The following is a 27,636-nucleotide window of genomic DNA, read 5'->3' as shown; positions in this document are numbered from 1 at the left end:
CCATTTGCAACAACATGGATGAAACTAGAGAGAATTATGCTTAGCGAAATAAATGAGGCAATGAAAGAAAAATACCTTATGCTGTCACCTATTACAGGAAACTAATGAACAACACAAACAAATGAGCAAAATTGAACCAGAGCTATGTAAACAAGGAATAGACTAACAGTAACAAAGGGGGAGATGGGAGGGAGAGAAGAAGGTAAGAAGGGGAAGGGTCTAGTCAAAGAACACGTATAAATGACCCATGGACATGGACAACTGAATGGGGACTGAATGTGGGGCGGGGGGCGGGAGACAGGGTGCAGGGAAGCAAGAGGGGGAAAAAGTGAGACAACTGTAATGGAAAAACAAACAAAAAAATTTTTAGTGGGGGAAAAATGAAAATATGAAGAATGGAAATGCCAGTTCAGTGAATATTAGAAGGACAAGGATTTTCCTTCACACTGTGTATTTTTCTCCCTATCTGATCCCTCCAGAGTTTGGCATTCTAAGGTAGTAAGTAATGACCTAAGTGAAAAAATAAAATAAAATAAATAAAATAAAAACCTTAAGATATAGTACAAATAAAGATTAAATTAACTGGCCTATAATATTATTTATAAAATAAGACATAGAATGATGATTGCCAAAAATTATGATTTTGGTGAATGATCTAAAAACCATTCTTTCTGAAAGAGTATGACTCGTATTTTAATTTTTAGTGAGAATAAAACCTTTCATTAGGACATAGGGGCACTCATCCAGTTGGTCCAGAAGTAGATGCAATCATCAAAATAAAATTTGATTTACCCTTCAGAATTACTACTGTCAAGAGAGTCCTACCAACTCTGATTATTAAGGTGGTAACAGGTGCAAGTTCTACAAAAACATTAATAATTGGGAAATTATATATACTGAGTCCCTGGCTGGTTTGGCTCAGTGGATTGAGCGTCGGCCTGCGAGCTAAGTGTCGCTGGTTCGATCTTCCAGTCAGGGTACATCAGAGAAGGAAAACTCTGACACCAAAAAACCTCCGCTGCCTTGCGGCATACCTCTTCAGGGGAAAGGCTAAGGGAGTAAACCCCGACAGAAAATCCGGAGCCGGAGTCCCTAAGGCGGTTTGACGTTGTAGTCAACACCGGCAACTCCTGCGGCGCACCTGAACCCAAGCTGTATTGACTCCGTCTTTCCCTTGGACCCTTCAGCTGCGAAGAGAGGGGGGGTCTGCTGCATGGGCAACAGCAGACCCTCCATATCACCCTGCCCAGGCTCTGTAGCTTCAGCTTCACTGGAGAGGACACTCCAGCGTCATCGCAAGATGTCGATTCAACACGGGAGGAGACAGATACCGTGTCACTCCCGAGTCGGACTGCACAGCCATTCTCGGCGGTGCAGATAGACTCTTAAGAAGCTACACCATCGTCTCTCGAGACGGACGGGTGTGGGCAGCGGCGGACCCTCCATATCACCCTGCCCAGGCTCTGTGGCTTCAGCGTCACTGGAGAGGACACTCCAGCGTCATCGCAAGATGTCGATTTAACACGGGAGGGGACAGGTGCCGTGTCACTCCCGAGTCGGACTGCACAGCCATTCTCGGCGGTGCAGATAGACTCTTAAGAAGCTACACCATCGTCTCTCGAGACGGACGGCTGCCGACGATATATACTGAGTTTCTAAAAAATTAACCCTAAAGTACCATTGTTCACCAGGTCAACTCTTAAAAAAATAATAAATGCAATCAATCTCATACTGTTTTTAACAACTTTCTCTATACAAGGTTAAAAAAAAAAAAAGTCTGAACGAACAGACTATCCTGTTTAATCCTCACAACTCCAAGGCATGGAAGTTTAGATTTTAACTAACTTGCTAGTCAGTGAGGAGAGTCTGAATTTGATTTTCATGGACTCATGAGTACGTCCACATTTCTATCAAGAAGCTTCCACTAGAAGAACAAGTTGTCTCTTAAGAGTCTGCCAGCAGGTATGTGAGAAGAAAAAACAATAAACCTTCCCGATCTCACTCTTGAAATTCTACTTTAAGTACAAAAATACACATATTAAAAGAAGTAAAAACATCATTAAAAAAATAAAATTCTATGTGACCCACTGTCTTTTTCCAGGAAATCAAAAAAGGTCTCCAAAAAATGAACTTGAAATCTTATTACAAGAAAGGGGTTAAGACAATGGAGAAGTTCAAATATTAACTGTGAGAGTATGCAAAGTACTGTTTCTAGCATCTTTATTGATTTTAGAGAAACACTGATTTTTGTTGTTCCACTTACTTATGCATTCATTGGTTGACTCCTGTATGTGTTCTGAATGGGAACCAAACTTGTAACTTTGGCATATCAGATGACATGCTCTAACCCAGTGGTCACCAACCTTTTTGGCACCAGGGACTGGTTTTGTGGAAGACTATTTTTCCACTGACAGGGAGCCGGGGGGCAGGTTTGGGGATAATTCAAGCGCACTGCATTCAAGCCCACCTCCTGCTGTGTGGCCCAGTTCCCAACAGGTCTGGACCAGTACCGGTCTGTGGCCCAGATGTTGGGGACTCCTGCAAACCAACTGAGCTACCTGGCCAGGGCTGTTTCTAGCATTTTAAAGTCTTTAATTTCCCCAAGTCCCTGATGCTTTCAAAACCCTGTTTCCTTTTTTAATTAGATATATTTTACAAGGTCAGAGAATACTGTTTTTCCATCAAGTGCTGCTTTATGTGTTAGATAAACTTCATTAAATTTGATGTCGTCTTAATATGAATACCTAGCTTTGCTGAAGTAGGTTACCATCATATATAATGTCAAACTTAGCAGACATGACATCAGCTCCTGATGAAAATATTGGTAACTGAAAACAACTTAATTCATTTATTAATGTAGCAAATAGTTATTGAGGGCCTACTATGTGTCAGGCACCTGCTCTGGAGGTTACTGTTCTTACAGGATGGGAAATTTATACATCTATCAAGTAACAGAGAAATGTTAATATGGTATATAACACTAATAGAAAATATTTCAAAATGCTGGGACATGTTCTTGCTTCATTTGTGGAGCATGGTCTTACACAATCTTTATTTTTAGAGAGAATTTAATTTTTTATTCTACATTATATTCCTGTATAAGATGCTGGTTTGCCCATCACAGTTTCCTTAAGCTGTTTAATACTACTAAGAGGAAATGCTATTATAATTACAACTTCTACAAGTAATAATAGCAGTAGTTAACATGTAGAGTGCTTACTCTGTGGCAGGCACTGTTCCAATTTATTTACAACAAAGATATAATGATCCAACAAGTTATGTTTATTATTAGCCTAATTTTATAGATGATGAAATAGAATACATCAATTCATTAAGGTGCCCAACGTTCACAGCTACTAAGCTGTGGAGCTGGGATCTGAACCCAGGCAGTCTTACTCTAGTCCTCTAATTTTACTCACTACCCTCTATATCAAACTACAGTGAAAACACCTTTAGGTATAAAATTTATTTATATATCCCTATCACCAAGCACAGTGCCTGATTTATAGTAGGTACTCAGCAAATGAACAAACTAACTAAAAAAACCCCCACATGATTCCCCACCCCCCTATAATTTTCCAACAAAAATATGGCCTCTGAAGGATTTTTTAAAAGAGCTGAACCCTGGCCAGCATGGCTCTGTTGGTTGGGCATCAGCCTGTAAACCAAGGGATCGCTGGTTGATTCTGGCCAGGACACAGGACTGGGATGGAAGACAAGTCCCTGGTTGGGGGCGTTCGAGAAGCAACTGATCAATATTTCTCCCTCACATTGATGTTTCTTCCTCCCTCCCTCCCTCCCTTCCTGTCTCTCCAAAATAAAACAAAAATTTAAAAGAAGAGCTGAAAAGAAGTAGACTACTTAATTTTATTGGATGAAAATAAAAGTTAAATGGTTAAGGAACTTAAAAAATTCTTTCATAACTGCTACTATCAAGTTCTGAAAAGGAATTCTATTGTTAGGGTTCACAACAAGAAAATTATGCTCTCATCTTTCTGCTTTCATAAAAAAGTTAAGTGTCTTTAGAAATGCTTAATTTAAGAGCCAGTTTTTTCCCAATACCTCTAATTTCATAACTAGAAACCAACAGAAAACCAGAAATACAGCAGGTCCTCGAATAACATCACTTCATTAGAACACTGATGAGATGCAGGAATTTGAGTCTTGTGTGTATCAATTGTGTATGGTGAACCTGGTTTCATTATATTTTATTTTTTTTAAGTAAAGTGAAGAATTACTGTACTGTCCTTTTAGTCTGTGCTTTAAGATTCTTTATCAAGTTAAGTTTATTCAGTCTCACCGTTGTTTCAAATATTGCAAATGACTTGGGAGATTTAATTTCCATATACAATTGAAAAGTATATCGAAGGAGAAATTTTTATACTAAAGATATTAAACACACCATAGTCAATGTTTATTATCATGATACAAGTGAAAAAATCCAGTTATAAACCTACATGCAATGAACATTTTCTAACCTTCTCAAAAACAAAGGGGAAGGGCAATAAATCTTACCTCAATGAAAGAATCAATGTGCAACATCAGAGCTTGAGTCCTACTGATGATAAACTGATTGACACAAGCAACAGCATGAGATCTAGAAACAAAATTTAAACATTCCTCCATAAAAATATTATGGCGTATGCACAGCCACACACACACACAATGAGTTCAATATCTCTATGTAATAACACAGAAAGAATATGAATACTATATTAAGTGAAAAACACAGGTTGCAGAGCAATCTATTATTGCGTCTATGAAAGTGAAGTGTCTGAAAGGACACATGCACATTTTTAATAGTGGATACCTCTGAAGAATGGGAGGTTGAATGGAGGCATAATGGGAATTTATTTTATTTACTTACAGAAAATAAAGAGTATGAATTCCTTTTGAAGCTAAAACCAGGGAACAGTCTACAGTCTATGTGTTCTGACACACCCCATTCAATTCCACAGCAGTTCTTAATGGCACAACCTAAAATCATTCTTAGCTCACAGGTCACAGCCACAGCTGGATTTGGTCCTATGGGTCAGTTTACTGACTACCAGTCTAGACATTACTCTACAACATGGCTACTCCCAAACTTCATTTCCTACTGTGCTACAAAAAATTTTTCTTCAGTTCCTCGAAAAGTCCTGTTCCTAACTCCAGTGCCTTTGTACTTGTTATTCCCTGATCTTTACCTTGATCTCGCAAAGTCTATTTGACTTTGTTCAGAGTCTGCACAAATGTTACCTTTACAGAAAACCTTCTATATAAAATACTTCTGAATCACTAACCCCTTATTCTCATTTTCCACAGTATTTATCATGGAATTATATTAGTTATCAATTATTATCTGTCCTATGTGTCTCCTCTTCTAATAACTCAACAGAAAAAAGACAGAAAACAGAAGAGAAAGTCAACCTGTACAGCCAACAAACATGACAAGATGCTCAATGTGATTAATGACAGAGAAGTAAACTATCAAGACCATAATGAAATAACATTTTATATCTATTTGATTGGCAAAAATTAAAATGTGTAACAATACTAAAAGCTGAATATGCGTACCCAGGAAATCCTTTGCTTTATTAATAAAGAGTATAACTGAGTCAATCATTTTGAAAAAGTTTGGTGTTATTTGAGTTATTCATTGACATGCCCTGTGTCTTTATATATTCCTTCTCAAGGTTTTGTCTTCCTAAGAGAAACTCTTGCAAACAGACAAGAGGAGACAAGCATCGAATGTTTTCAACAGCACTACCCGCAATAGCAAAAACCTGGAAGCCACCTGAAGGCCACTGGAGCGGTAGGCTGGGAGAGATTAATAAATTGCGTAATTGTCATGCAAAGGAAAAATATACAGTAGTCAAAACAAATGACCTAGAGTGACACAATATGGATGAATCTTAGAAACATAATAAATTTAAGAAGTCAAAGATTAAATTCAGTATAATACTTTTTATAAAGTTAAAAACAAAGATCAATAAAATTATTTTTTAAAAATTCCAAGAAAAGGATAAATTTGGGATTAGATATAGGTTGTTTTCAAGGTCTTTGCTTTTATTATGAGTGGTGGATTTGAGTGATTGAAACTATCTAATAGCCCTGGCTCATGTGGCTCAGTGGATTGAGCACTGGCCTGCAAACCAAAGGGTCGCGGTTTGATTCTCTGTCATGCCACATGCTTGGGCTGTGGGCCAGGTCCCCAGTGGGAACGCACGAGAGGCAACCACACATTGATGTTTCTCTCCTTTTCTTTCTCGCTCCCAGCCCCTCTCTCAAGAACAAATAAATAAAATCTTTAAAAAACCATAAATAAATAATAGGTTACGACTGAATGGAAGTGGAAAATGATGAGAATGTGTCATAAGCTAAGAAACAATAACCCAATTTGTGTACCTCTAGTATAATTAAAAAATAAAATGGCTGATTTTTAAATTGCTTAGTCACGTGGTGAATAAATCTGTATTTGTTTGCCTCATTCTACCTTCTCAGTTCAACAGTGACTGTGAGAGGGAAAACACAGATTGGAATCTTGAAGTAAGTCCCAATGGGCATCTAACTAACAGGTACAGCCTATAAACTAACATTCATTCAGTTGGATACCCTTAAAACCTCCAGGAACTACATAATTTCTACTTTACAAAGTAATCTATTTAATTATTCTACATAAAAGCATCAAACACTGACAACTGTAAAAAACCAAAAGTCAAATGACAATCAGAAGAAAGAACAATGACCTTTCCACAGAAATACTATAAGTTAAAAAAATATACCTAACGGGAGGGAATAAAGTATAGCAGGCTGAAAAACTTGAAGTTACAGAGCCTCTCACACTTCAACAATATAATAAAGGCATCATGCTAATTATAGCGTGACAGGACAACTGAAAATAAAATAATCAAAGGCTGCCGTGGCTCAGTGAATCGAATGCTGGCCTACGAACCACAGGGTCGCCGGTTCAATTTCTAGTCAAAGCACATGCCTGGGTTGCAGACCAGGTCCCCAGTTAGGGGTGTGCGTGAGGCAACCACACATCGATATTTCTCTTCCTCTCTTCCCCTCTCTCTAAAAATAAATACATAAAATATATATTAAAAAAAAAACAACAAAAACTAATTTAATATTCCAAATATAATATTTCAAAAATATATGCTAGGCAGTGTTCAAGAAACTAGGAATATAGAGGAACAAAATAAATCAAACCAGGTTAACTTCAGGACTAGCCAACCAGGCCTACTAGGGATGTGATTTCAGAGTGTACTCAAAAATGCTTCCACCTTTAGGATTAAAATGTTTTTTATAAGTAGATGTAAGTTCCTTAAACTAAAATTGCTTAATAATTTAGGTGTCATACTGGAAGGACTTTTAGTACACAAGTACAAATGAATGTATTTGTACTTGGCAAGATTAAAAAATTAAACAAATACTGAGTTTTAGCCTTTCACAAAGGACCTTAAAAGCATGACGTTAACTATTACAAACATACTTAAACATGTAGAAGATAAAGAAGTATCACATTCAATGACAATTCCACCAGAAAAAGTCAACATTTCACAGGCTTTGTTTTCAAAGGAATTTCAGTTATCAAAATTCACCTTTGTGGAATATCTTATATATTTTACTAGTCACAAAAATATTAGGTAATGCAAAAATAAGAAAGTGGTCAGATTTATATCAGTTTATAAATTAATTTAATATTGACTATATAGATACCTTATTTTTGGACTACTGTGCTTGAAGAACTGTAAAAATTTTGGAATCATGATGTTGAGAGGACGATCTAAAACATCACTATCTAAAATCTCAGCAGAATCTTCACATATCTTCTGAAGGGCACCAAACGCTCCCTGTAAAACACATTTAAATGATCAAAACTAAAAATGAAGCTATTTAAAAAGCAGATTGAAGAATAGTGACTAATTTGTATGAATTAATGTTCTCAGCCCACGTAAAATGCTTCCTTATAAAATCTATGAGTTACTTAAAATCTGTTTAAATATAGTGATACATTTTTATTTTAGCATTAAGTACCTTATAATGAGAAGATATTTTGGTTGGCAGGGGCTGTAATATATAATTCAAAAACCTAACTTCTGAAACAGTCTTGCCAATTTTATGTCAACATTAATTTTTCTCTTTTAAATATAAGTTTGTAAAACTCTGTATTTACATATAAATGTATTCAACCAACGTATCACATCTCTTTTTGAAGCAGAAAAAGAAGTCTTGGCCGGAGGCATAGACAGACATGCTGCGTCTCCTCCCTCCACAACTAAGAAGGAATACAACTACCTCAAAACTAGAAACAACCATAAGTTCCAGAAAATCAAACTGCATGGAAGCCCAGCAAACAAAGATATAAAGAAGAAATACTCATCCAGACAGGCGAAGCCAGGACAGAGAAGACGCAGTGTGGTGGCAGCGGCAGGCCGGCAGAAAGCGCAGTTAACACGTTTTAAAGTCAGGAGGGACACCTGGGGAGCATTCCCAGCTCCTCACTGGACCTAGCAGCTCACGGTCCCAGCACCAGGGCAAATCAAGCCTCATTGCTTCTGACTATGCAGACCACTGGGGGTTAGCGCGGAAGAAGAAACTGCAGGTCTCTCAACAGAGTCCGCTTGTTTAAAGGGCCCCCACAGTCCTAGTACATCCACAGACCCACCCAGTCTGGGAAGGACGGCCAGGGCAGCAGCTAGAGGGGCGCCAGTCTGGTGCGGAAGTGGGAGGTGCCTGGAAAAGGGGCCAGTGCTGGGCAGGCAGCACAGTTCCCTCTGGGACCCCTCCCCCACATACAGCGCCACAACGTGGTGAAACAGGTTGCCCTGTACTGACAAATCCCTAAGGCTCCGCCCCTTACAATGTAGTAGGAGTGACAGCTCTACCTGGGACGTGGAGGCAAACAAACACAGGAGCCTGTCAGAATGAGGAGACAGAGAAGTATGGCCCAAAAGGGGAAACGGATCAAGATGAAAGTTCCAGTAGGAGAACTAAGCAACAAGGAGGTAGCCAACTTCACAGATGAGGAGATAGACAACCTAACAGATGCAGAATTCAAAACACTGGTGATAAAGATGCTCACAGGCTTGACAGATATGCTTGAGTACAGCAAACACATAAGAGAAGACCTGAAGGCTACACTAAGTGAAACGAAGGAAAATCCACACAAAACCAATGGTGAAGGAAAGGAAACCGGGGTTCAAATCAATGATTTGGAACATAAAAGAAGAAAAAAACAGTCAACCAGTGCAGAATGAGGAAGCAAAAATTTAAAAAAATGAGGAAAACTTCCCAAATTTTGTGAAGGAGATGTACATACAGGTCCGGGAAGCACGGAGGGTCCCGGGCTACCTGGACCCAGAGGGGACCACACCAGGACACATCATGACTGAGATGCCAAAGGTGAAAGATAAAGACAGAGTCCTGGGGGCAGCAAGAGAGAGGCAGAGTTACCTACAGGGGGGTGCCTATAGGACTATCAGCTGATTCCTCAGAGAACACTTTGCAGGCAGGAAGGGACTGGCAAGCAGTATTCAATGTGATGAAAGGCAACCTGAAACCAGGATAACTCTATCCAGGAAAGTTATCATTTGAAATGGAAGAGCAGATGAAGTGCTTCCCAGATAATAAAGCTAAAGGAGTTCATCATCATCAAGCCATTACTATATGAAACGTCAAAGGGACTTATTTAAGAAAAAGAAGACCAAAACTATGAACACTAAAATGACAACAAACTCACAACTATCAACAACTAAATCTAAAAAATAAAAACAAAATCCAGCTAAGCAAAAAAAAAAAAAAAAAAAAAAAAGAGGTCTAAATATAGTTAAAATATTACTTATATGTAAATCATTCACTGGGTAATGATGACAAAATATGTTAAAAGGTCAGGCAATTCAAATTGGCTACCATTTCTCTATAGCCTTTTTTTTTTTTACACCAATGGGCCAATTTAGAGCTTTTGTACACTGTATATAACCTGTTAGCTCATCTATTTACATACTTAACTGCTTTAAATTTCAGCAGCAGCACCTTGGAACTTAAGTCTCCACAGTACAGTTAATTTAAGAATACTGTCTCTTTAAATGACTTACATAGTAATTCCTACATAGTTTTATGACAATAGCAGCTTAAAATTTTTTTTATTTTTGTAAAGTGCTTGCATAAAATTTTATCTCCCTTCATGCTTTTACTGTTAACCAAAGCACTAAATTTTAATCACCTGTGGCCTGATAGCTAAATATTATTTTAATTTTTCTGTAATTATATCAGTGTATTTATAAGGCATTAAGGGAAAACATATTTATATATATATGAGAATGTTTTTTTTTTTTTTTTTTCTTTAGTCTTTTCTAAACGTTCCTTTGCTAACTGTCCTTCTCCCTAGTCTCCTCCTTCCTCAAGTCAGGTCTGGCAACAAACTGTCACATCAGAAGACACCTGGTTTCTTAACATTAGGTCATTTCTGCGCCTGCCCTGCCTCCAAGCCTTTCTCTTTTTTGAGAAGAGAAGTCACTGCCTTATGCAAAACTCCTAAAATGGTGTCCACTTAAAACAGATCTCTGCCCAAACTGGAAGCCCAGATAATTAAAGAGATGCTTAAAGTACTCATCAACAAGGAGAAATGATAAAAGAAATCGAGACTCCTTCACTTCCCCAAACAGGAAGATTGCCACTGATTTGTAAGTGGCAAATGATGAGAGATTACCATTAATGTGTGATTAATGGTAGACTAGAGATCACACAATAAGGGGCACAAAACCAATTTAGAGAAGCTGAGAAAATACTCATGGTCTGGCAATTTGGTAAATTTTAAGTCTATCTTAAAAATACCATATCAACTGATTAAGCTTGACAACAGCTCTGTTTATTACATATATACACACACCCAAGAAAAGTTTTCAAATACAAAAGTAGAAGATATTTCTTTGTAGAAAATATAGTAAAGAGGTTTTAAAACTTAAGTCTTCTGTGAACAGTTAAGACAAAAGATCATTAATTTAAAACAAAAAAGGTAACTTTGGGCTTTTAAATTTTGAAATATTTTCAAAGAAAAACTCTCAAAGGTTACTAACATACAATACGGCAAGAAAAATTATATAACAAGGCAAATACTTTTACCTCACAAGTGTTATAATCTTCAGAATCCAATAAGCTACAGAGTTTTGGTAAGAGGTCAGGCCAATTCTGCAATTCTCCCTTGGAGGCTATGGTTGTAATCAAAATACCTTGAAAGAAAACACGTACCTTTAGGAAATCTTAATGCACTTTGTTAGATATTGCCATGTGAACAGCTGCACACAAACATGTGCAAAACCATACATACTTACCTACATGTCCCCAATCAGCCCAAGACTTCCAAAACAATAATATTCATCAAGGACCCCCATAACACCACAGCACAAATCAGATGTTTCTAATCTTGTTTTTTAACACTTTACCCCCTTTTTAAATTTTTAATAATCATCTGTACCAAAGACTACAATATGCTGTTTCAAAAATATACCAATAGTTTCACTAATTAAAATCACTCCTATTTTACAGAAATTACCAGAAATGATTAGAAAGAAAAATATATGAAAATGAGTATCATTTATTGCTGGGTGATGAATATAAAAGTCTGTTAGGTTCAAATAAAAATACATCAAGAAGCTAAGAACAGCTCCCTAACCTAACCCAGGATCTCAGCCATGGAGGGACCGAGGTATATAGAGAAAGTAGATAAACATTAATGGAGAACAATCCTACATGCTGTGGCACTCTCTTTGCAACAATCCCTCTAGTTTGGACACACTCCTACAAAGTTTCCCACTTACGGGACTAAGGATGAATCACTGTCAAGGTGTTCTTGGAGAACCAAGTGGCACATGCTGACTATGTCACTCACACTAATTATCTCAACTGTACTGCAGCTTAGTTGTGATAATTACACAAAAATGCAAAACAAAATTTTGTGTTAATACAAATGCAGTAATAACACAAAAATTTTATGTTAATAATTTTCTCTTAGTAAATTTAGTATTAGTAACAAATATACTTGGAAATTATAGACCTTTTAGTATCATTATTAAGAGTATATATAACCTGATAGGCAAATTATATGTACCTTAAGCTTCAAAATACTGATCAGTAAAAATTTTTTTAAAAAGTGCTTTCTTTGTTATTTTGAGAATTCAGTGTAAAGTGCACACAAAATGCTTGGTATATAGTAAATGCTTAATGAGTATTATTAAATAGCAAACACCACTGTTTGTGTATAAATTCTCTGAATTTTCCATCATTAGTTTTGAGAAGGTTGATCTCTATGGTAAAGAGCCAAAAAATGTAAAGTTGTTGGCCAATATTTACTCTTTGCTAAAAAAAATTAAATTATATGGTAAGGGTTAATGTATGGATAGTACTTTTAAAATAGCACCCTTACAATAAAATAGTCTTCTAGTAAGATTTTAAAAAGCAGCAAAAACTAATAACAGATCTGTTTCTCTGGCCAATTATTCTTTCCCAAAGTTAAAATATAAAAGAATTTAGGGAAAGAGAAAGCTCTGGATCTGCTTAACGGAAACCAACCATATCTTAAAACACGGGGCCCCAACCCCTGGGCCGCAGACCAATATCTTGGTCCTATCTCGTCCGTGGCCTGTTAGGAACCTGGCACAAGCAAAGCTCACCTGAGCTCCACATCCCCTGCCCCCACAGTGGGGCCAACAAAGCTCACCTGAGCTCTGCCTCCTGCCTGACAACCCCCACCCCCATCTTCCAGGAAACTGGTCTGTGGTGCCAAAAAGGTTGAGGACCACTGTCTTAAAACAAGTGATGATAAAAAATAAACATAAGTAACACCCTGGTAACTAATAGGCTGCTGACACCCATTACTTTTGCTGAGAGAGCATTAAAAGAATGTTGATAGACTAACAAATTCAAATTTATCTGGCTCCATATAATCTCATTCACTCCTGAAAAGTCTTCTAATGCCTAACAGAGTTGCAAAAAGTGAAAAATTATATTTTGTGTACAAAAAAAAGGTGGGATTGAAAACTGGTGTGCTTGGCAATACCAATTAACATTTTAAATGTTTAAACAACACACTTTGACTTAGTAAAGCCACTTCTATGAATTAATTCTAGAGAAAATTTCCTACAAGTGCAATAACACAGAAAAGGATGTTCACTGAAATAAAATTACAAACCAACCTACATTCATCTAATATAAATTACCACACAGCCACTGAAATGTGGTTCTTCCTTGACAAGATTCCCAAAATGTACTGTTAAGGTTAAAACACTTAAAAAAGGCTAGCATACACTTTTTAGCAGTGTCAAGAGTTGGTAGCGCATTAGGAGGTTACATGATGGTTCACCAGAAAACTTACAGAGCCCCTTTTCTAAAATTACAAATGCCCTCTACCCATCCCATTTAAAATCAGTGTTAATATGGCAGTGTTTAATACATGAATATTTAGAGGGGAGTCACAGAGCCTCTGCTTTTTAAGAGATGAACTGGGTACTTTTCAAACCCACCATGAAACAAAATATACTAAAGAACTTTTAATGAAAATAACTGACTCCTTTTGAAGGTTAACAGACTTCCGTCTAGCCAACCTGCCAGATTAACAGAAATTCAAGATCCTTGTAAAATTAACTGCTTAAGCCCCATGGCATACTGAATGCTGCCCATTAGTAGAGCACACCTGCCTATTTCTGCTTCTACCAGGTGATGCGTGTACTTACCAACAGTTAGCTGTGTTTGCTTCCAAACCTATTTATACCAGTTCCTATAATTAAGCATTTTAACTCAATATTATTTAAAATGGTAAAGTCATTCTTTCACTGAAAACAAGCTGAACACTCTGAAGGCTCAAAGACTGCTGTATATGAACTCCTCAATGTCACTGATAGGTACCGTGACTAAGCGAAATAACATACCAAAACCAATTTACCACAGGCTAATTACATAAACAAAAGAGGGTTCCTATGGCATCTCATCAATGTTATAATAATGCCACATTAAGAACCTGCTATAATTAATGTAGACAAGTCAAATGTTAAAAACGAGGGAAAAATAGTAAAAATCTAAGGCCCTGTATTTCAGCTGTTTTACCAAGAAGTTTTTCTTCCCATGTAAAAGAAGATGAAACTGAAAATCATACCCCATGTATTACATAGGAAGACGGGTGGTAAAAAGGAACTCAAAGAAAAGGCAGTGGCCCTCAATCAATATTATTGTTTAAGGCCCCATTCCTCGTCTCAAAGGATAACTGAGCTTTTATTGTAATCATAAACATTAAATCAAAAGCATTTGAGTAGCAATAAAAAATTCCATCCCATCACAATTCAACTTGAAATGGATGACAAAAACTCATATCAAAAAACCCAGTTGCAAACAATATAAGCAAAATTATAAAATTATAACTTACCCACAGTGGCTCTAATCAAAGGAGAGGAGTCACCAATATTATTTAAACATTCGCTTTTAATAAAGTCGGTTACACCATTTGGGAAGTTCTGAAAATGTGCTTTAACATTATTCTTCAAAATGAGGCCACTCAATGATCTAGTGGGTTCATCTGTAGTAAAATAACGATAGTATTGAGTTTTAAAGTAGTTTTCATTTCAGAATGTACCATGAACAGTAACGTTAAAAATATTTATATTCAAAAATTGATTGCTGCATTCCAATTATTTTGCTATAACCAGGAAAAATATATCAAATGATTTCAAAAGATTAGTTCCATGATTTATAGTTCAGGGTTTCTCAACCTTGGCATGATTGGCATTTTGCGCCAGTAATCTCTGGGGTGAGAGTACTGCCCTGTGCACTGTGCAATGGTTAGCAGTACCAATGGCCACAGATGCCAGCCAACATCACCTCTCCAAGTTGTGACAACCAAAATGTTTCCAGATAATGTCAAATTTGGGGGAAAATGGAGCAGGGAGGGGAGAGGAATTAATTGCGCTGGGTTGAGAACCACTGATTCAGTTTAAGAGTTAATTTAGTTTATATATGGCCACTGTACTCAAGCTTTATTAAAACCTGATATAAACATCAAATTACAGATCTGAAAGCATTAGTCACTAAATATATCCCCTTAAGAAATTAAATGGACAAAGAATATATGGGATCACCTTCACATACAAATAATTGCTGTTCATTTATATCATGTTTTTCACTTGCCTCTGAGCTAAAAAAACAAAAAGGGTAAAACAAGTTTAAATTTCCCAGGAGTATTTTAAAAACAGAATTTACTTTAAAAAAGTTAAATCCAAGAACAATTTTAATACCTGTAGAATACAACTGATGCACTTCCAACTGGCATCACCATCCATAATATTAATAGTTTACATCTGCTGCATGTTTATCAGATACTAAACACTGCTAAATGCTTTCCAAGTAGTTTGCATTTAATCCTCACAACCTCATGAGACGGAAATTATTCCCACTGCACAAGTCAAGAAACTGAGGCCTTTGCCAAAGTTCCACAAAGCTACTAAGTGGGGAAGCCAAAATATCAACCTCCAGAGTTTGGCTCCAGACCCCACACGTGATGCACTGTAGTTTCACCCTCCGCAAAGGGCTAGAAGACATGAAGAGCTGGTGTGCTAAACAGAATATGCTATCACATACTTTATTAAAAAATAAAATACTCCTAGCTTGTCCTAATTAGTATGCCCCTCAAGTCTGACTGGCACTGAAATCATCAATGGTGAGACACACAGAGAGGCAAAAAGATAGTAAAGTTTCTTTGCAAATAAACCCTATTCAGGCCATCGCAGCAAAACAGCCAAAGAGGTTTTGTTACCATTTAAAAACTTCTTTCCAGTTTCAATTACAACCCATTTCAATGAGTAGATTAAAATGAAACAAAAACACTTGTAACTTCTCTTCAAAGTTTAAAACTGCCATATAATAAATACCCAGATATTTAACTTCCTCAATCAATAAACATTTTTGCCTTAAGTTGGCCCATTAATTCAGTCATATAATTTTATTTTAAATGACGTGTATTTGTTTATAAGAAATACTGTTGTTTTTACAATAAAGGTTACAAGATGAAGAGTTTCAATAAATAACAGTGAAATTATTTTAAAATATTTTATATTAAAATATTCATTTTAGCCCTGGCTGTTGTGGCTCAGTGGACTGAGTGCAGGTCTGTGAACTAAAAGGTTGCTGGTTTGATTCCCAGTCAGGGCACATGCCTGGGTTTGTGCCAGGTCCTCAGTTGGGGCCTGTGAGAGGCAACTCATTGATGTTTCTCTTGCACATCAATATTTCTCACTTTTCCTTTCTCCCTCCCTTCCCTTCCCTTCTAAAGATAAAGAAATCTTTAAAAAAATAAAAATAAAATAAAATATTCATTTTAATTAAAATAAAAATATCCTGTCTAAAATCCATTTAAAAGAGCCACAAAGTAACCACTTTCTGTAAAAAAAATAAAATAAAAAAATAAAAATAAAAAAATCCTCACTAAGGATCTGAGAGACACAGAACATCATTTGATCCCCTCCAGTACGCACCCCAACCAAGTGATCAAATCTGCAACCTAGGTGTGTGCCATGACCAGGAATCAAACCCGCAACCTGTTGGTGTTGGGATGCTGTTGCTCCAACCAACAGAGCAACACCAGCCAGGGCACCACTTTTTTTTTTGTAAAAAAAGGAAGACTTTACTTTATTGGGTTTCAATTTGCTCATCTGTAAAATGAGAGAATTAGATGAGCTCATTTCTGAGGTCTCTTCCAGATTTAAAATTTCACTCATGATTCAGTGTAAACAAATATACATAAGGAATGGTAAAAAGATTACTAAATAAGCATCTTCATTTTAAGATGCTACTTATGCTTCTTTAATATGATGGTCATAACATTTTAGTAGAAAACTAGATATAATTAACTTGTCCAAAATAAATAAGAAAACCCAAGAAATATCAAGTGCTATACAACGTAAAGCTCCCACCATGTCCTTTGAGAAACAATGACTAATAAACAGAAGAAATACATTTTCGTCAGTGTCAGGAAAATCTGAATAAAATCCTTTCCAAAATTTTGTGGCTTTGCACCTAAGAGGTATTTTTGAAGGCAGTTAAACCAACCTCTCTTGCTATTTCAATACATTTGTCTGCCTTTTCAAATACTTCTGGTGTACCTTTATACCTCAAGAAAAGTTTAAGAAAGACTGTATTCTAACCATATTAATATTTGGAATTTAGGATGAGGACATGACAGAGTAGACAGCTGGTGAAGTTTAAATTTTTCAAGTAAAACAATTACAGCTTAGAAAAATTCATTTACTAAATAAGTTCTTTTAAAACCAAATAGCACTGATTTAATTACAAACTACTGTAGTATGTAGGGAAAATAAACTTTCTGTACTAAGAGACAATGTTATCATAAGTATACTTATCAAACTAAAAATATTAATGGCTGAATTTAACGATATGCTGATGGAATTTCTAGTTTCTTAAAACATAGATTTAGAAAGTTTTAAAGATTCTATTACATCCCTCCATCACAAATTAAAACCCCTACAATTAACTAGAAAATTATTTGAAAAAAATTCAAAGTAAGTCACTCTGCTCTGTATGGGCTATCAAAATCTGAATACAGTTATTAGTGAGATTTTACTACACATTAATGCCATTAACCAACTAGAGCTTGGAGCTCAAACCTTACAGATGGTCTGGTAGTCTAAACACAGGCATTTTAGAGCTGAAAAAAAAGGTGAAATGAGTGTCAGAGACTTATTTCCTAACTCCAAGTGCAATGTTTTCACTAACCAACTATGGCTTCTGAAACACTAGTCCTAAAGGATACTGTAACACTTCATTTATAGGCCAGTCAGTTGCTCAATAAATATCCGAGCGCCTTCTATATCTGATAATGTTCCAAGGAGGAAATACTCAAACTCAAAGAACTCCATGAACACCTTTCACTACAATGTAAGCTCCCTGAGGGCAGAGATTCTACTGCCCCTGAGCCTACATACTGCTTGGCAAGAAGTGTATTTGAAAAAAAATTAAATGATTGTCACTTAAAAACCATACAAGTTTTCAGGCTTTAAGCTATCATAGAAGTAATTTAAATTTAAAACTTGTACAAGAATAATGAAAAAAGTTTAATGTATAATGTTTTAAGTTTTAAAAAAGCTACCACTATCTATAAATAAAATGTTCCCATTTTATTGTTAAATTTAAAAATAGTGTATAGCCATACAAAAGGGTAGAAAGGGTAGACTTAATCAAGAGATGAACAATTACTATCTCTGGGTAATGGGATTATAAGTGACTTTTCATTTTGGTTATATCAACTGTCAATTCTTTTCTATGAACACCCATATATTCAGTCAACTGGTAGATTCTGCATTCATTCTGTGTATTAAAAGGAATTCTTTATGACATTCTTATACAAAGATTGAAGCAAAACTCCAAAGTAGACTTTGCAACACACTTTTCATTTGCAAGAATCAGGGAATTTATTATAAAGACAACCAATAACTGAATGCTTATTAATAAGCGTCTAAATGCTTAAGAGTGGTAGTAACTTAAGTCTGGTCATTCCACATCTGTAAAGCAGGTGGTTATTACAAAATGAAATCCTTTGAAAGGAATACTTCCCAGTATATTTTAACAGGCCTTAAAGTACTTAGTTATTAATATAGCCCCTACTTACCTTCAGATTTTAATTTTGTCAGAACAAAGATTAGGTAGTTGTTAAAATCTGGATATTGATTGAGTTGTTCCAGTTTCTAGAACAAACAGTAGTTAAGGAAACGTCTTAATGTAATCTTAGGAAAAAATTAAGCATTTTTAATGTAAAATCAAGAATTCCTTTTTGTGGTAAGTTTATCCCTCCCCCCCCATCTTATTAAAACGATCAATACGCTATCCCAAGAACACATTAGTAGTTGTGTTAAAACTCTCAGGTGCTTTTTTTGGCTGAAATATTATACTTATTTTATTTCATTTATACCCATTACAACATAAGCCAAATTCCACTTTCAGCATGCTCACAATTGCAAAAATATTTTTCAAAACAGAATTTCTTTGACTCCAACTTTAAAAACCCTAACCAGAAAGATTTTTAACTCAAAAAGTGCTTTTATTACTTGCTTGTTCTTTAGATTTCAAACATTAAGATAAAATGTAATTTATACACAAGCCTACATATCCAACTTTAACATAAAGTCAGTATTATGAAATCACTACACTGCAATAATTTTACAATTGTCTACCACCCCCAAGATCTAACACGTCTAGTGACACAAATTTGCAGGGATTTTACTGTTGGCAGGCAACAGTGACATAATACTGTTTTATCTTTCTTCATGCTCTCTTAACCTCTAATATGCTTTTAGTAACATCTCTAATTGTGTTTTAATAGACAGAAATATTCAAATGTTTTCACTCAATGCCCCCCCCCTTTTTCAAATTAAACCCATGACGCAAACACAGGTACCCTGTATTATCTATTTATTACATACTAGAATATCCTCAATGTTCAGTGGTCAGAATGTGAATTAACTAGCAAAATCATTTTACTTACAAAAATTCCAAGGTGTGATTACTTCCTTTGACCAAGAAAAATCCAGTGATTTTTTTTTAGTGAATGGCCGAGACTAATAGCATGCTGATAGACTAATAAATTTTTCATAAATATTTCCTGACAAGGTTTACTTTCTCACAACTGGTACTATCTATTGATACTATTAAAATGATCTTTCAAAAAATTCTCAAGCCTATACAAAAACACTAATACATTCCTTCCTAAAGAGACCACAAAAAACAAGATCCTTAGGCACTCTGAAAATATATAGTGCAGGTTTTAAAAACTGATCGCTTTTACCTACTGAAATTTAACTTGCCCCTTAAGTAGAGGGTATGCAATGCTCCAGGCACACAGAAAAAACTTTAAATTTGATTATTAGCCTGAACACAGGCATATAAAAAGTATTTAATAAATACAAAAACAAGAAATTTTGATATTCAGTGCTGTATTAGAAACTGCAACGTGGCTTTGGGCTTGTCTAACTTAATAGTCATTAAACATCAACTTCTATCATTCCCAGAGCTATGACAACACAGATTAGGATCCAAGCCATAATAGGACTTAGGATACAAGCTCCAATACACCCCAAAACTATTCTTTCCTTGGTATTAACAGTATTCAAAAGAAATGGCTTTATACAAATTTCAAGCAGACCTCCATTTTTAAATGAGCAGCATATTAACTAAGAAACTAAGTACTTATTCATCTACTCAAGATTTTAAGTTAAGGCAATGCAGTACTTCTTGGAAACTTACCGGTGCTTTCTTTTCATGTGATTGTATATATGTATATACATACATATAACTTCACCTTTACTGTATTTAAAATGTAAATACTGTAGACGCAAACTACACGGAAAGAGCTGACTTACCAAATTCCTACTAAACAATTTTGCTTACTAACAATAAAAATCAAGAGGCTTTTTCTGCAAAAAATAGCAGCATTAAGTTTTTTCTTTTTCGTTTTTTTGAGAATAACTTCTTCGGTCTTAAATAACAGGGATAAAAAGGTTATTTATGGTCAGGTGAGTGAATGTTCCCTTTATTGGCTCCAAGAATTCACCCGTTGTCCACAGTTTAGGGCACTACAGAAAGCACCCACAGCAGGTTTTGCTTCTTCTCTTAAAACCGTATCAATAGGACCGCTACATCGGCGAAGTCCGTAAAAGCTTGTATAAATTGAACAGCTTTGAGCCAAAGATTAAAAAAAAAAATCTAATTTGGGAGCCAGAGAGCCTGCAACAGGTATTACCACGAGCAGTCCAAGGATGAGGTTTGAAACCCCCCAATTCTAGGTCGCCAACCCTTTTAGGGCAAAGGCCTGGAAGTAACCCCAGGCCCAACACGAAAGCAGTTCAAACCCCGCGCCAGCTCCACCCCAGCTCCGGCCGGACGCTGCGCGGACGAGCCCGGCCGCACACACAGCCGCTCTCTCGCTCAGCCCGCAGGCCCCACCGCGCCGCGAGTATTGTGTGGGCCGGGGTGCCGGGGGTCTGCACCCGGGCCATCCCGCCCGCGTTGCTCCCCACCCCCTTGGCAGGTCAGAGGTGAGCGACAGGGACGTGGCTGCCTGATGGGTGCACATGTCGCGATCACGGGAGGCGACCCCAAGCCCCCGCCTCCCGCGGGCCGGAAGCCGACAGCGGCGGCGCCCGGGACGGAGCACAAGGGCCGCGTGCGCGAGGCTACGGGCAGGAGCGGCGGCTGGGGGTGGGCGGGCCTCTCCCCGCAGGAGGACGGAGGGCGGAGGGATCCGGGGAGCGGGAGGAGGGGGAGGGGTAGCGGTAGCCATCCCGCCGGCGGAGCGGGCCCGCGCGGGGCGAGCTGCGCGGGCGGCGGCGAAGCCTCGGAAAGGATACTTGTTGCACGGTTCTCTGGATGGTGGTGTCTGGAGACTGGGACTCCTTCAGCAGCTGCAGGATTTGCTGAAGCCCTTGCTCGTCAGGTTTCCACTCATACTCCATTTTGGTTTGCTGCAAATAAAGCCAGACACAGGAAGAGAGGGAGCAAATGTTACTCCCCATGCACAGGCCCGAGGGCTCCCCGCGCCAAGTAACCTCTTTCTCCCCGTCCGAACGGCCCCTGCTCTCCCCAGACGCCTCGGACCTTTCTGGACGCCCCGAAGGAAGTCTCGGACCACGAAACCCGGGGAACTGATCCTTGCGGCACAGCCGCCAATGTCTGCTGCTCCTGCCGCCGCGGCCGCCGAGCGCAAGGAGCCGACCAGACTGAGTCACCGCGAATTTGCAATCTGGCCCCTAGATCCGCTCACGGGAACCCCCTGGGTCCTAATGCCACGCAGTTTTCTCCAACCCAATCGAACTCGAGTTCCGTCCAGATTATTACCGATTTAAGGGCTAATTAAAAGTCAAATCCTTATCACCCCTCACCCCTACGAAACACCTGTGGAGATCTAATTTCGGTTATTAGGCATTTTAAGTTAACATGGTGAAAAATGAAGGATGATTGAAATAAGGGAAAAAAAGCCTGATAATTCCCCTGATACCTCAACAATACTTAGAAGAATTAAAACGTTTACACTGCAATTCGGTATATCATCACTAAATACTAATATTTGGTCTAAAATATAAAAAATGCATTTCAATTACACCCCATATCTCGATTAACACTAAATGTTGCATTTACATTTGCAGAACTTGATTTTAAAAATGCACTTTCCTAAACTTCAACTTTTGAACTCATTATGTGAAATAAATTCCATATGAAATAACCACTCTTTACATCTAAGGGTTTAGGGCTGAAGGAAAAACAAAAATACTGAAATATACAATTGATAGTGTTTAATTTTATTAAGGTGTTTTCATGTACATTTATTCATTTTGATCCTCTCACTGGGGAGGTATTATTTGCCCCATGCGGCAGCTATGGGACAAAAAGATCTGAGCCAGTTATTATAAGTAGCAAAAATTCGGAGAATACAGGTTTCTTCAGCTACTACAAGTTGCATCTGCTATAATCAATCAAAACATTACATCAACAACAGTTCCATTAAAATTAAATGTTCAAACAAAAACAAAACTTAACTACAAAGCATGAATTATCTGTAAAAATCAAATTGAGTCTACTGAAGGAGAGGATTTTTCACGTGGCCCTATCACTAACCTGATGGTTTGACAGCTGAAATTAGTCCCTTCCTAGTTAGAAGTACCTTCTCGGTAGGGGTTAAAAAAAATTACCTGACCTTCTGCACCTTTCTCATTAGCATTGTTTTTCTTTCTTTTCCTTTTCTTTTAACCTTTTCCTCTCTTCTTCCTCACCCTTATTTTCTGCTTAATCCCCTGAAATCCAGCTTTGCTCACCACCTCCTACAAACTTCCTAAATGACTCAATCCCCCCCAAACTGTCCTTATTTAAAACAAACAAAAAAAAGGATCATCTGGGCATAATATCTATTAACAACACTGTAGTGTTTCTATTCCAGTCTTTATTTTGTGTGTTTATATGTACATTATATTTTATAATAATGGGATTGTCCTGTTTCTTCAACTTTATTCAGTAAATGTTTAAAGTATTTTAAAAAAACATAGCATTTCACTGTACTGCTGTGCCATAATTTTAATAAACTTTCACTTGGCATAATATATACACAAACCTGCATCATAGGCATACAATTAGATAGATTTTTATAAAGTGGATACACCTGTGCAACCAATGCCCACATCAAGACATAGATCATTACCTGTACCGAAGTTCCTCTTGTACACACTCTGTCATCAACCCATCACAAAGTTATCTTTATCATTTCTATCATTATAGAGCTCTCCCCTTCCCTCTTTTCTTCTTTTTTACTTCAAAAAACTTGAAAATCCTTTCATACCTTTCTCTATTTTCAAACACACATAGAGTTGTAGTTTTTTTAAAGAACATACTATGCCCTGGTTGGTGTGGGTCAGTGGATTGAGTGCTGGCCTGCAAACCCAAGAGTCGTTGGTTCAATTCCCAGTCATGGCACATGTGTGGGTTGCGGGTGAGGTCCCTGCTGGGGACGTGCGAGGCAACCGATGAATGTTTCTCGCACACATCGATACTTCTCTCCCTTTCTTTCTCCCTCCCTTCCCCTTTCTCTAAAAATAAATAAATAAAAGATTTTAAAAAATCATGTTATTATTCTATATATTTTTAAACACATAATAATATAGCAAAGCCATCATTCCAACCCAATGCACACAGATTTAACTCACATTTTAATAGATCACATTGGTCTGTAGCATTGATAAAACTTAATTTGTTCAATCATTTCCTGATTGTCTTCCATGTTGCTTTTACTTATTTATTTATTTATTTTTGCCACTACGAACAATACAGCAAAAAACATTCTTGTACTAATATCCCTACACATTAGGGCCAACACGGTGGAATTATTAGAACAAAAATATGTGTACTAAAAATTTTTGAACAGTTATTACTAATTACTTTCCAAAAACAGTTATGCAATTCACACTCACCAATAATATGTTTCCCATATCTCCACCTGCACATTATTTTATTTTGTTTTTTAATTTTTTTGTGAATCTAATGGGTAAAAATTTCATTTCTCCTGGTGGGATAGGGATGGGTGGGGAACCTAAAAGTCTGAGCCTTAGTTCAGAGTTGGAGCTGCTACGTGCACATCATGCCTGCGGAGGTGACATTTGAATAGCTTATTTATTTCCTTAGTTTCCCTTCTGAACAAGAAACTAAAGCCAGGGGTCAATGATACCAGTCAAAGGCATCTCCAGCATATCCATCCTGAGGATGACTGTCCCATAATATTATATCATTGCCACGCTTCCTTCTTTATCCCTGCACTCAAATAAATAGAAAGTTTTCTTTTTAAACAGCTTATTATTAAGAACATTTAATTCAATCAGCCTATGGTGATGGGATAAGGAGCACAGATAAACTGTCCCCTCACATCTTACTAAAATTCTCTGGAACAAAAGGCTCTCAAAAATATCTGATTGGTAATGCCTTGAGACAAGAGATGTCAGGCCACTTTGCGCTACTATACCACATTTTTAAAAAATTGTGGTAAAATATTCTTAATTATAAAATTTGGCATTTTAACATTTTTAATTGTACAGTTCAATGGCATTCAGTACATTCTCATTGTTGTACAACCATCAACTCCTTTATCTCTAGAACTTACCATATTGTAATAATCTTTAAAATTAGGAATAATCTTATCTTAGGATAGCCAGAACGATCACAGTTACTTAGATAAGGTCTGAAGTTCTTCAAGCTAACTAGGCACACCAGAACTATGAGGCAGAAATAATTCAAATAATAAATTATATTTATATTAATAGAATACCCAGATTAATACTGAATTTTCTTAAAATACTTTTTTTGCATGTTGAAGAGAGATCTAAATGTTTCAAAAAAAAGGGGGAGTAGTACTTCACATTTTTCTCTTTTAGAGTACTTAAGTCATGCTGATAACATTCAATGGTGATCCTCTTCCCCCAAAAAAGGACCAATAAGTCAAGAGTTATTTGAACTATCTAGACAGAATAAAAAGTATCCTGCAAGAGGCAAATTACTGTAAGATATCATTTTGGGGTCATCAGAAGACTTAAAGTCCCAAACTGTTAAAAATTGAAATTTACATAAAAAACTGACTTACCTGAGTTGAGAATGATGTGAAGTAAAGACTCCAGATTGGCTGATAAATGTAAAAATATCTAGTTTCTTCCCTACTGAAGGGGTTATAAAATATAGTTTAAAAAGCAGACAGGAGGTCTGGATTCAACCCACCTAAATTGAAATCCTAGTTATTCCATTTAGTAGCTGTGAAGACCAAACAGTTCATCTCTCTAAGCCTTAGTTCCCCAACTGTAAAATGAGAATATACTAACTCCGTAATAGGATTATAGGTACCTGCTTGGCATACAGTATGATTTAAAATACAGTAGTTTTAATTGTCACATCAATGGTTTTTAATGCCTACAACATACAATCTAACTTCTCTTCATGGAAGAGGCTCTTCATGATCTGGTACATCACCTCCAGGTACAGTTTTAGTATCTCATCACTTGACTTCCAACTTCATGCTCCAGCAGCATTCGCTGCACCTTTTACACCTCTGAGCATTTGAATAGGGACTGCTGATCTGTAATACCCTCTTTGAATGTGACCATTTGGCAAACTCCTCTTATTCTTCAGAATTATGCTCACCTATTCAATTTCCAACTATTTATTACGAGTCCTCCTTGGCACTATGATTGATACAGAATACCATTTCTCTTCTGTGGTATTATTTCAGGACCTCCCAAGATTAAAGTGTTTTTTTTCATTACAGATCTGTAGTTGATAGCTTTTTTCACCTTAGAAACTGTCATATTGTATTAGTTATTTCCAGGTCTGTTTTTAAGATTAGATCAAGTGTTCCTTGAATGCAGGGAGTGTTCTTTTGCCTTCTTTGCATACCAGAGTTTGAGTCAATAAATAGTTGTTTAAAAAATATTATTGTTGCTGCCATGAATTCAACTGAGTAAATATTAAGTTGAGCAACTACCATATGCTCAATGAGCATTAAAGATTCAAAGGTATATAAAACATCACTCTTGCCCTCACTAAATTCTATTTAGTAAGATAGATAGATGCACTACCTATGAGTATATGAATGAAGTGCAATAGGAAGAGGGAGGAAAGCAAATATATTCTGCTAGGAAAGAGAGAAGTGCTTCTCCCCCATCTGGTTCAGAAGTTTGTTTGTTTGTTTTAATTTCAATTAAATTCAAACAAATAGTTACTAAGAAGTCAGATGTTTTCACCTATACAATGTATCACTATGAATGTGATAAATGTTGTCATCAATGACGTGATTTCCTATAATGATGAACAAGTCTTGGTAGAGTTCCAAACAAAACAAGGTACAATCTTCCTTCAATAATACAGTTTTGTTCCTGGAAGACTCAGCATGTAATTAAAAATCCTGAAAAAATTCCATGTGCATATGTAAAATTGTGTGACGTTCTAGGTTCTGACTATAGTTATAAAAGGGTTTTTTTTTTTTTTTTTCACCCATGTGACCATCTAGTGAGACATTCAAAAGTCATGCAGTGCTTAAGATAATTCTTAATGGTAAACATCTAGCGCCCTTTAGCCTTACACAGTAAATGACAATAGCACCTCCCAATTAGGGCACTATCCAGAGAGGAACACTGCCTCAGTGAAGGACTACAATAGGGAAAGCACAAGAGGCTGAGGGGACAATATGCTAACCTGGTTAGGAGGTCAGGAAGGGACTTCCTTGAGAAAGTGACTTTTTACCTGGGATCTAACAGGAATTACCAAAAAGTGAAAGTGAGAGGGAGGCAGTGACCAGGAAGACCTCATAGGCCTCCTTAGGAGGTTTGGACTTTATCCTAAGCTCTAACAGAAAACTTGTGAAGGGGGTTATAAACTGATAAAATCTATGACCAAATAAAAATAAGGAAAAGGATTATTCCTCCTAGGAAGTAGATATGGGAAGAAGAGATTCATCTACTTATGGTTTTGTTAATTCTCTTTTTTCAAAGATTTATTTAGAGAGAAAGGGAGGGAGAAAGAGAGGGAGAAAAACATCAATTGGTTGCTTCGCATATGCGCCCTGACAGGCCTAATCGCAACCCAGACACATGCCCTGACCCGGAATCCCACGGGCTACCGTTTGCTTTGCAGAACGACACCCAACCCACTGAGCGACACCAGTCAGGGCAATATTATGTTACTTTTCACAACAAGCATAATATTTTTATAATAAAAATGATTTAAAAAACCTCATTCAGGCCTGACCGGTGTGGTTCAGTGGAATGGACATTGTCCTACAAAGTGAAAGGCTGCCTGCTTGATTCCAGGTCAGGGCACATGCCTGGGTTGTGGCCAGGTCCCTAGCTGGGGGCATGCAAGAGGCAGTCAATCAATGTTTCTCTTACACATTGGTGTTTTTCTCCCTCTCTTTAAAAACAAATAAAAATCTTAAAAAGAAAACCATCAGGCTGCAACGTAAGAAATCTCCAGAGGAGCAGGAGGAGCCACAAGAAGACCTAACAGTCCAATATGCATTTAAAATAAAGCTTTAATTTGTTAGAGAAAAGGCTGTCATATTTCATAGCCAAATACTAC

General features: G+C 37.0%; 1 protein-coding gene across 1 annotated transcript in view; it reads right to left on the bottom strand.

The window, feature by feature from the left end:
* Positions 1–27,636, bottom strand: part of TNPO1 (transportin 1) — an 87,711-nt gene that overhangs the window by 30,636 nt on the left and 29,439 nt on the right. Inside the window, exons 2-7 of the mRNA XM_090276372.1 lie at positions 21,387–21,500; positions 18,653–18,728; positions 14,402–14,551; positions 11,110–11,216; positions 7,705–7,838; positions 4,516–4,597 (exon numbers count right to left, since the gene is read on the bottom strand). Of these exons, the coding sequence (XP_090132498.1) occupies positions 4,516–4,597; positions 7,705–7,838; positions 11,110–11,216; positions 14,402–14,551; positions 18,653–18,728; positions 21,387–21,500 (663 nt within the window). The remainder of the gene's footprint in view (positions 1–4,515; positions 4,598–7,704; positions 7,839–11,109; positions 11,217–14,401; positions 14,552–18,652; positions 18,729–21,386; positions 21,501–27,636) is intronic.

Source organism: Furipterus horrens, unplaced genomic scaffold (assembly GCF_987537825.1).
Source record: "Furipterus horrens unplaced genomic scaffold, mFurHor1.1.pri manual_scaffold_5, whole genome shotgun sequence".
NCBI lineage: Eukaryota > Metazoa > Chordata > Mammalia > Chiroptera > Furipteridae > Furipterus > Furipterus horrens.
The sequence above is the reverse complement of the archived record's forward strand: the minus strand, read 5'-3'. Positions and strand labels throughout refer to the sequence as shown.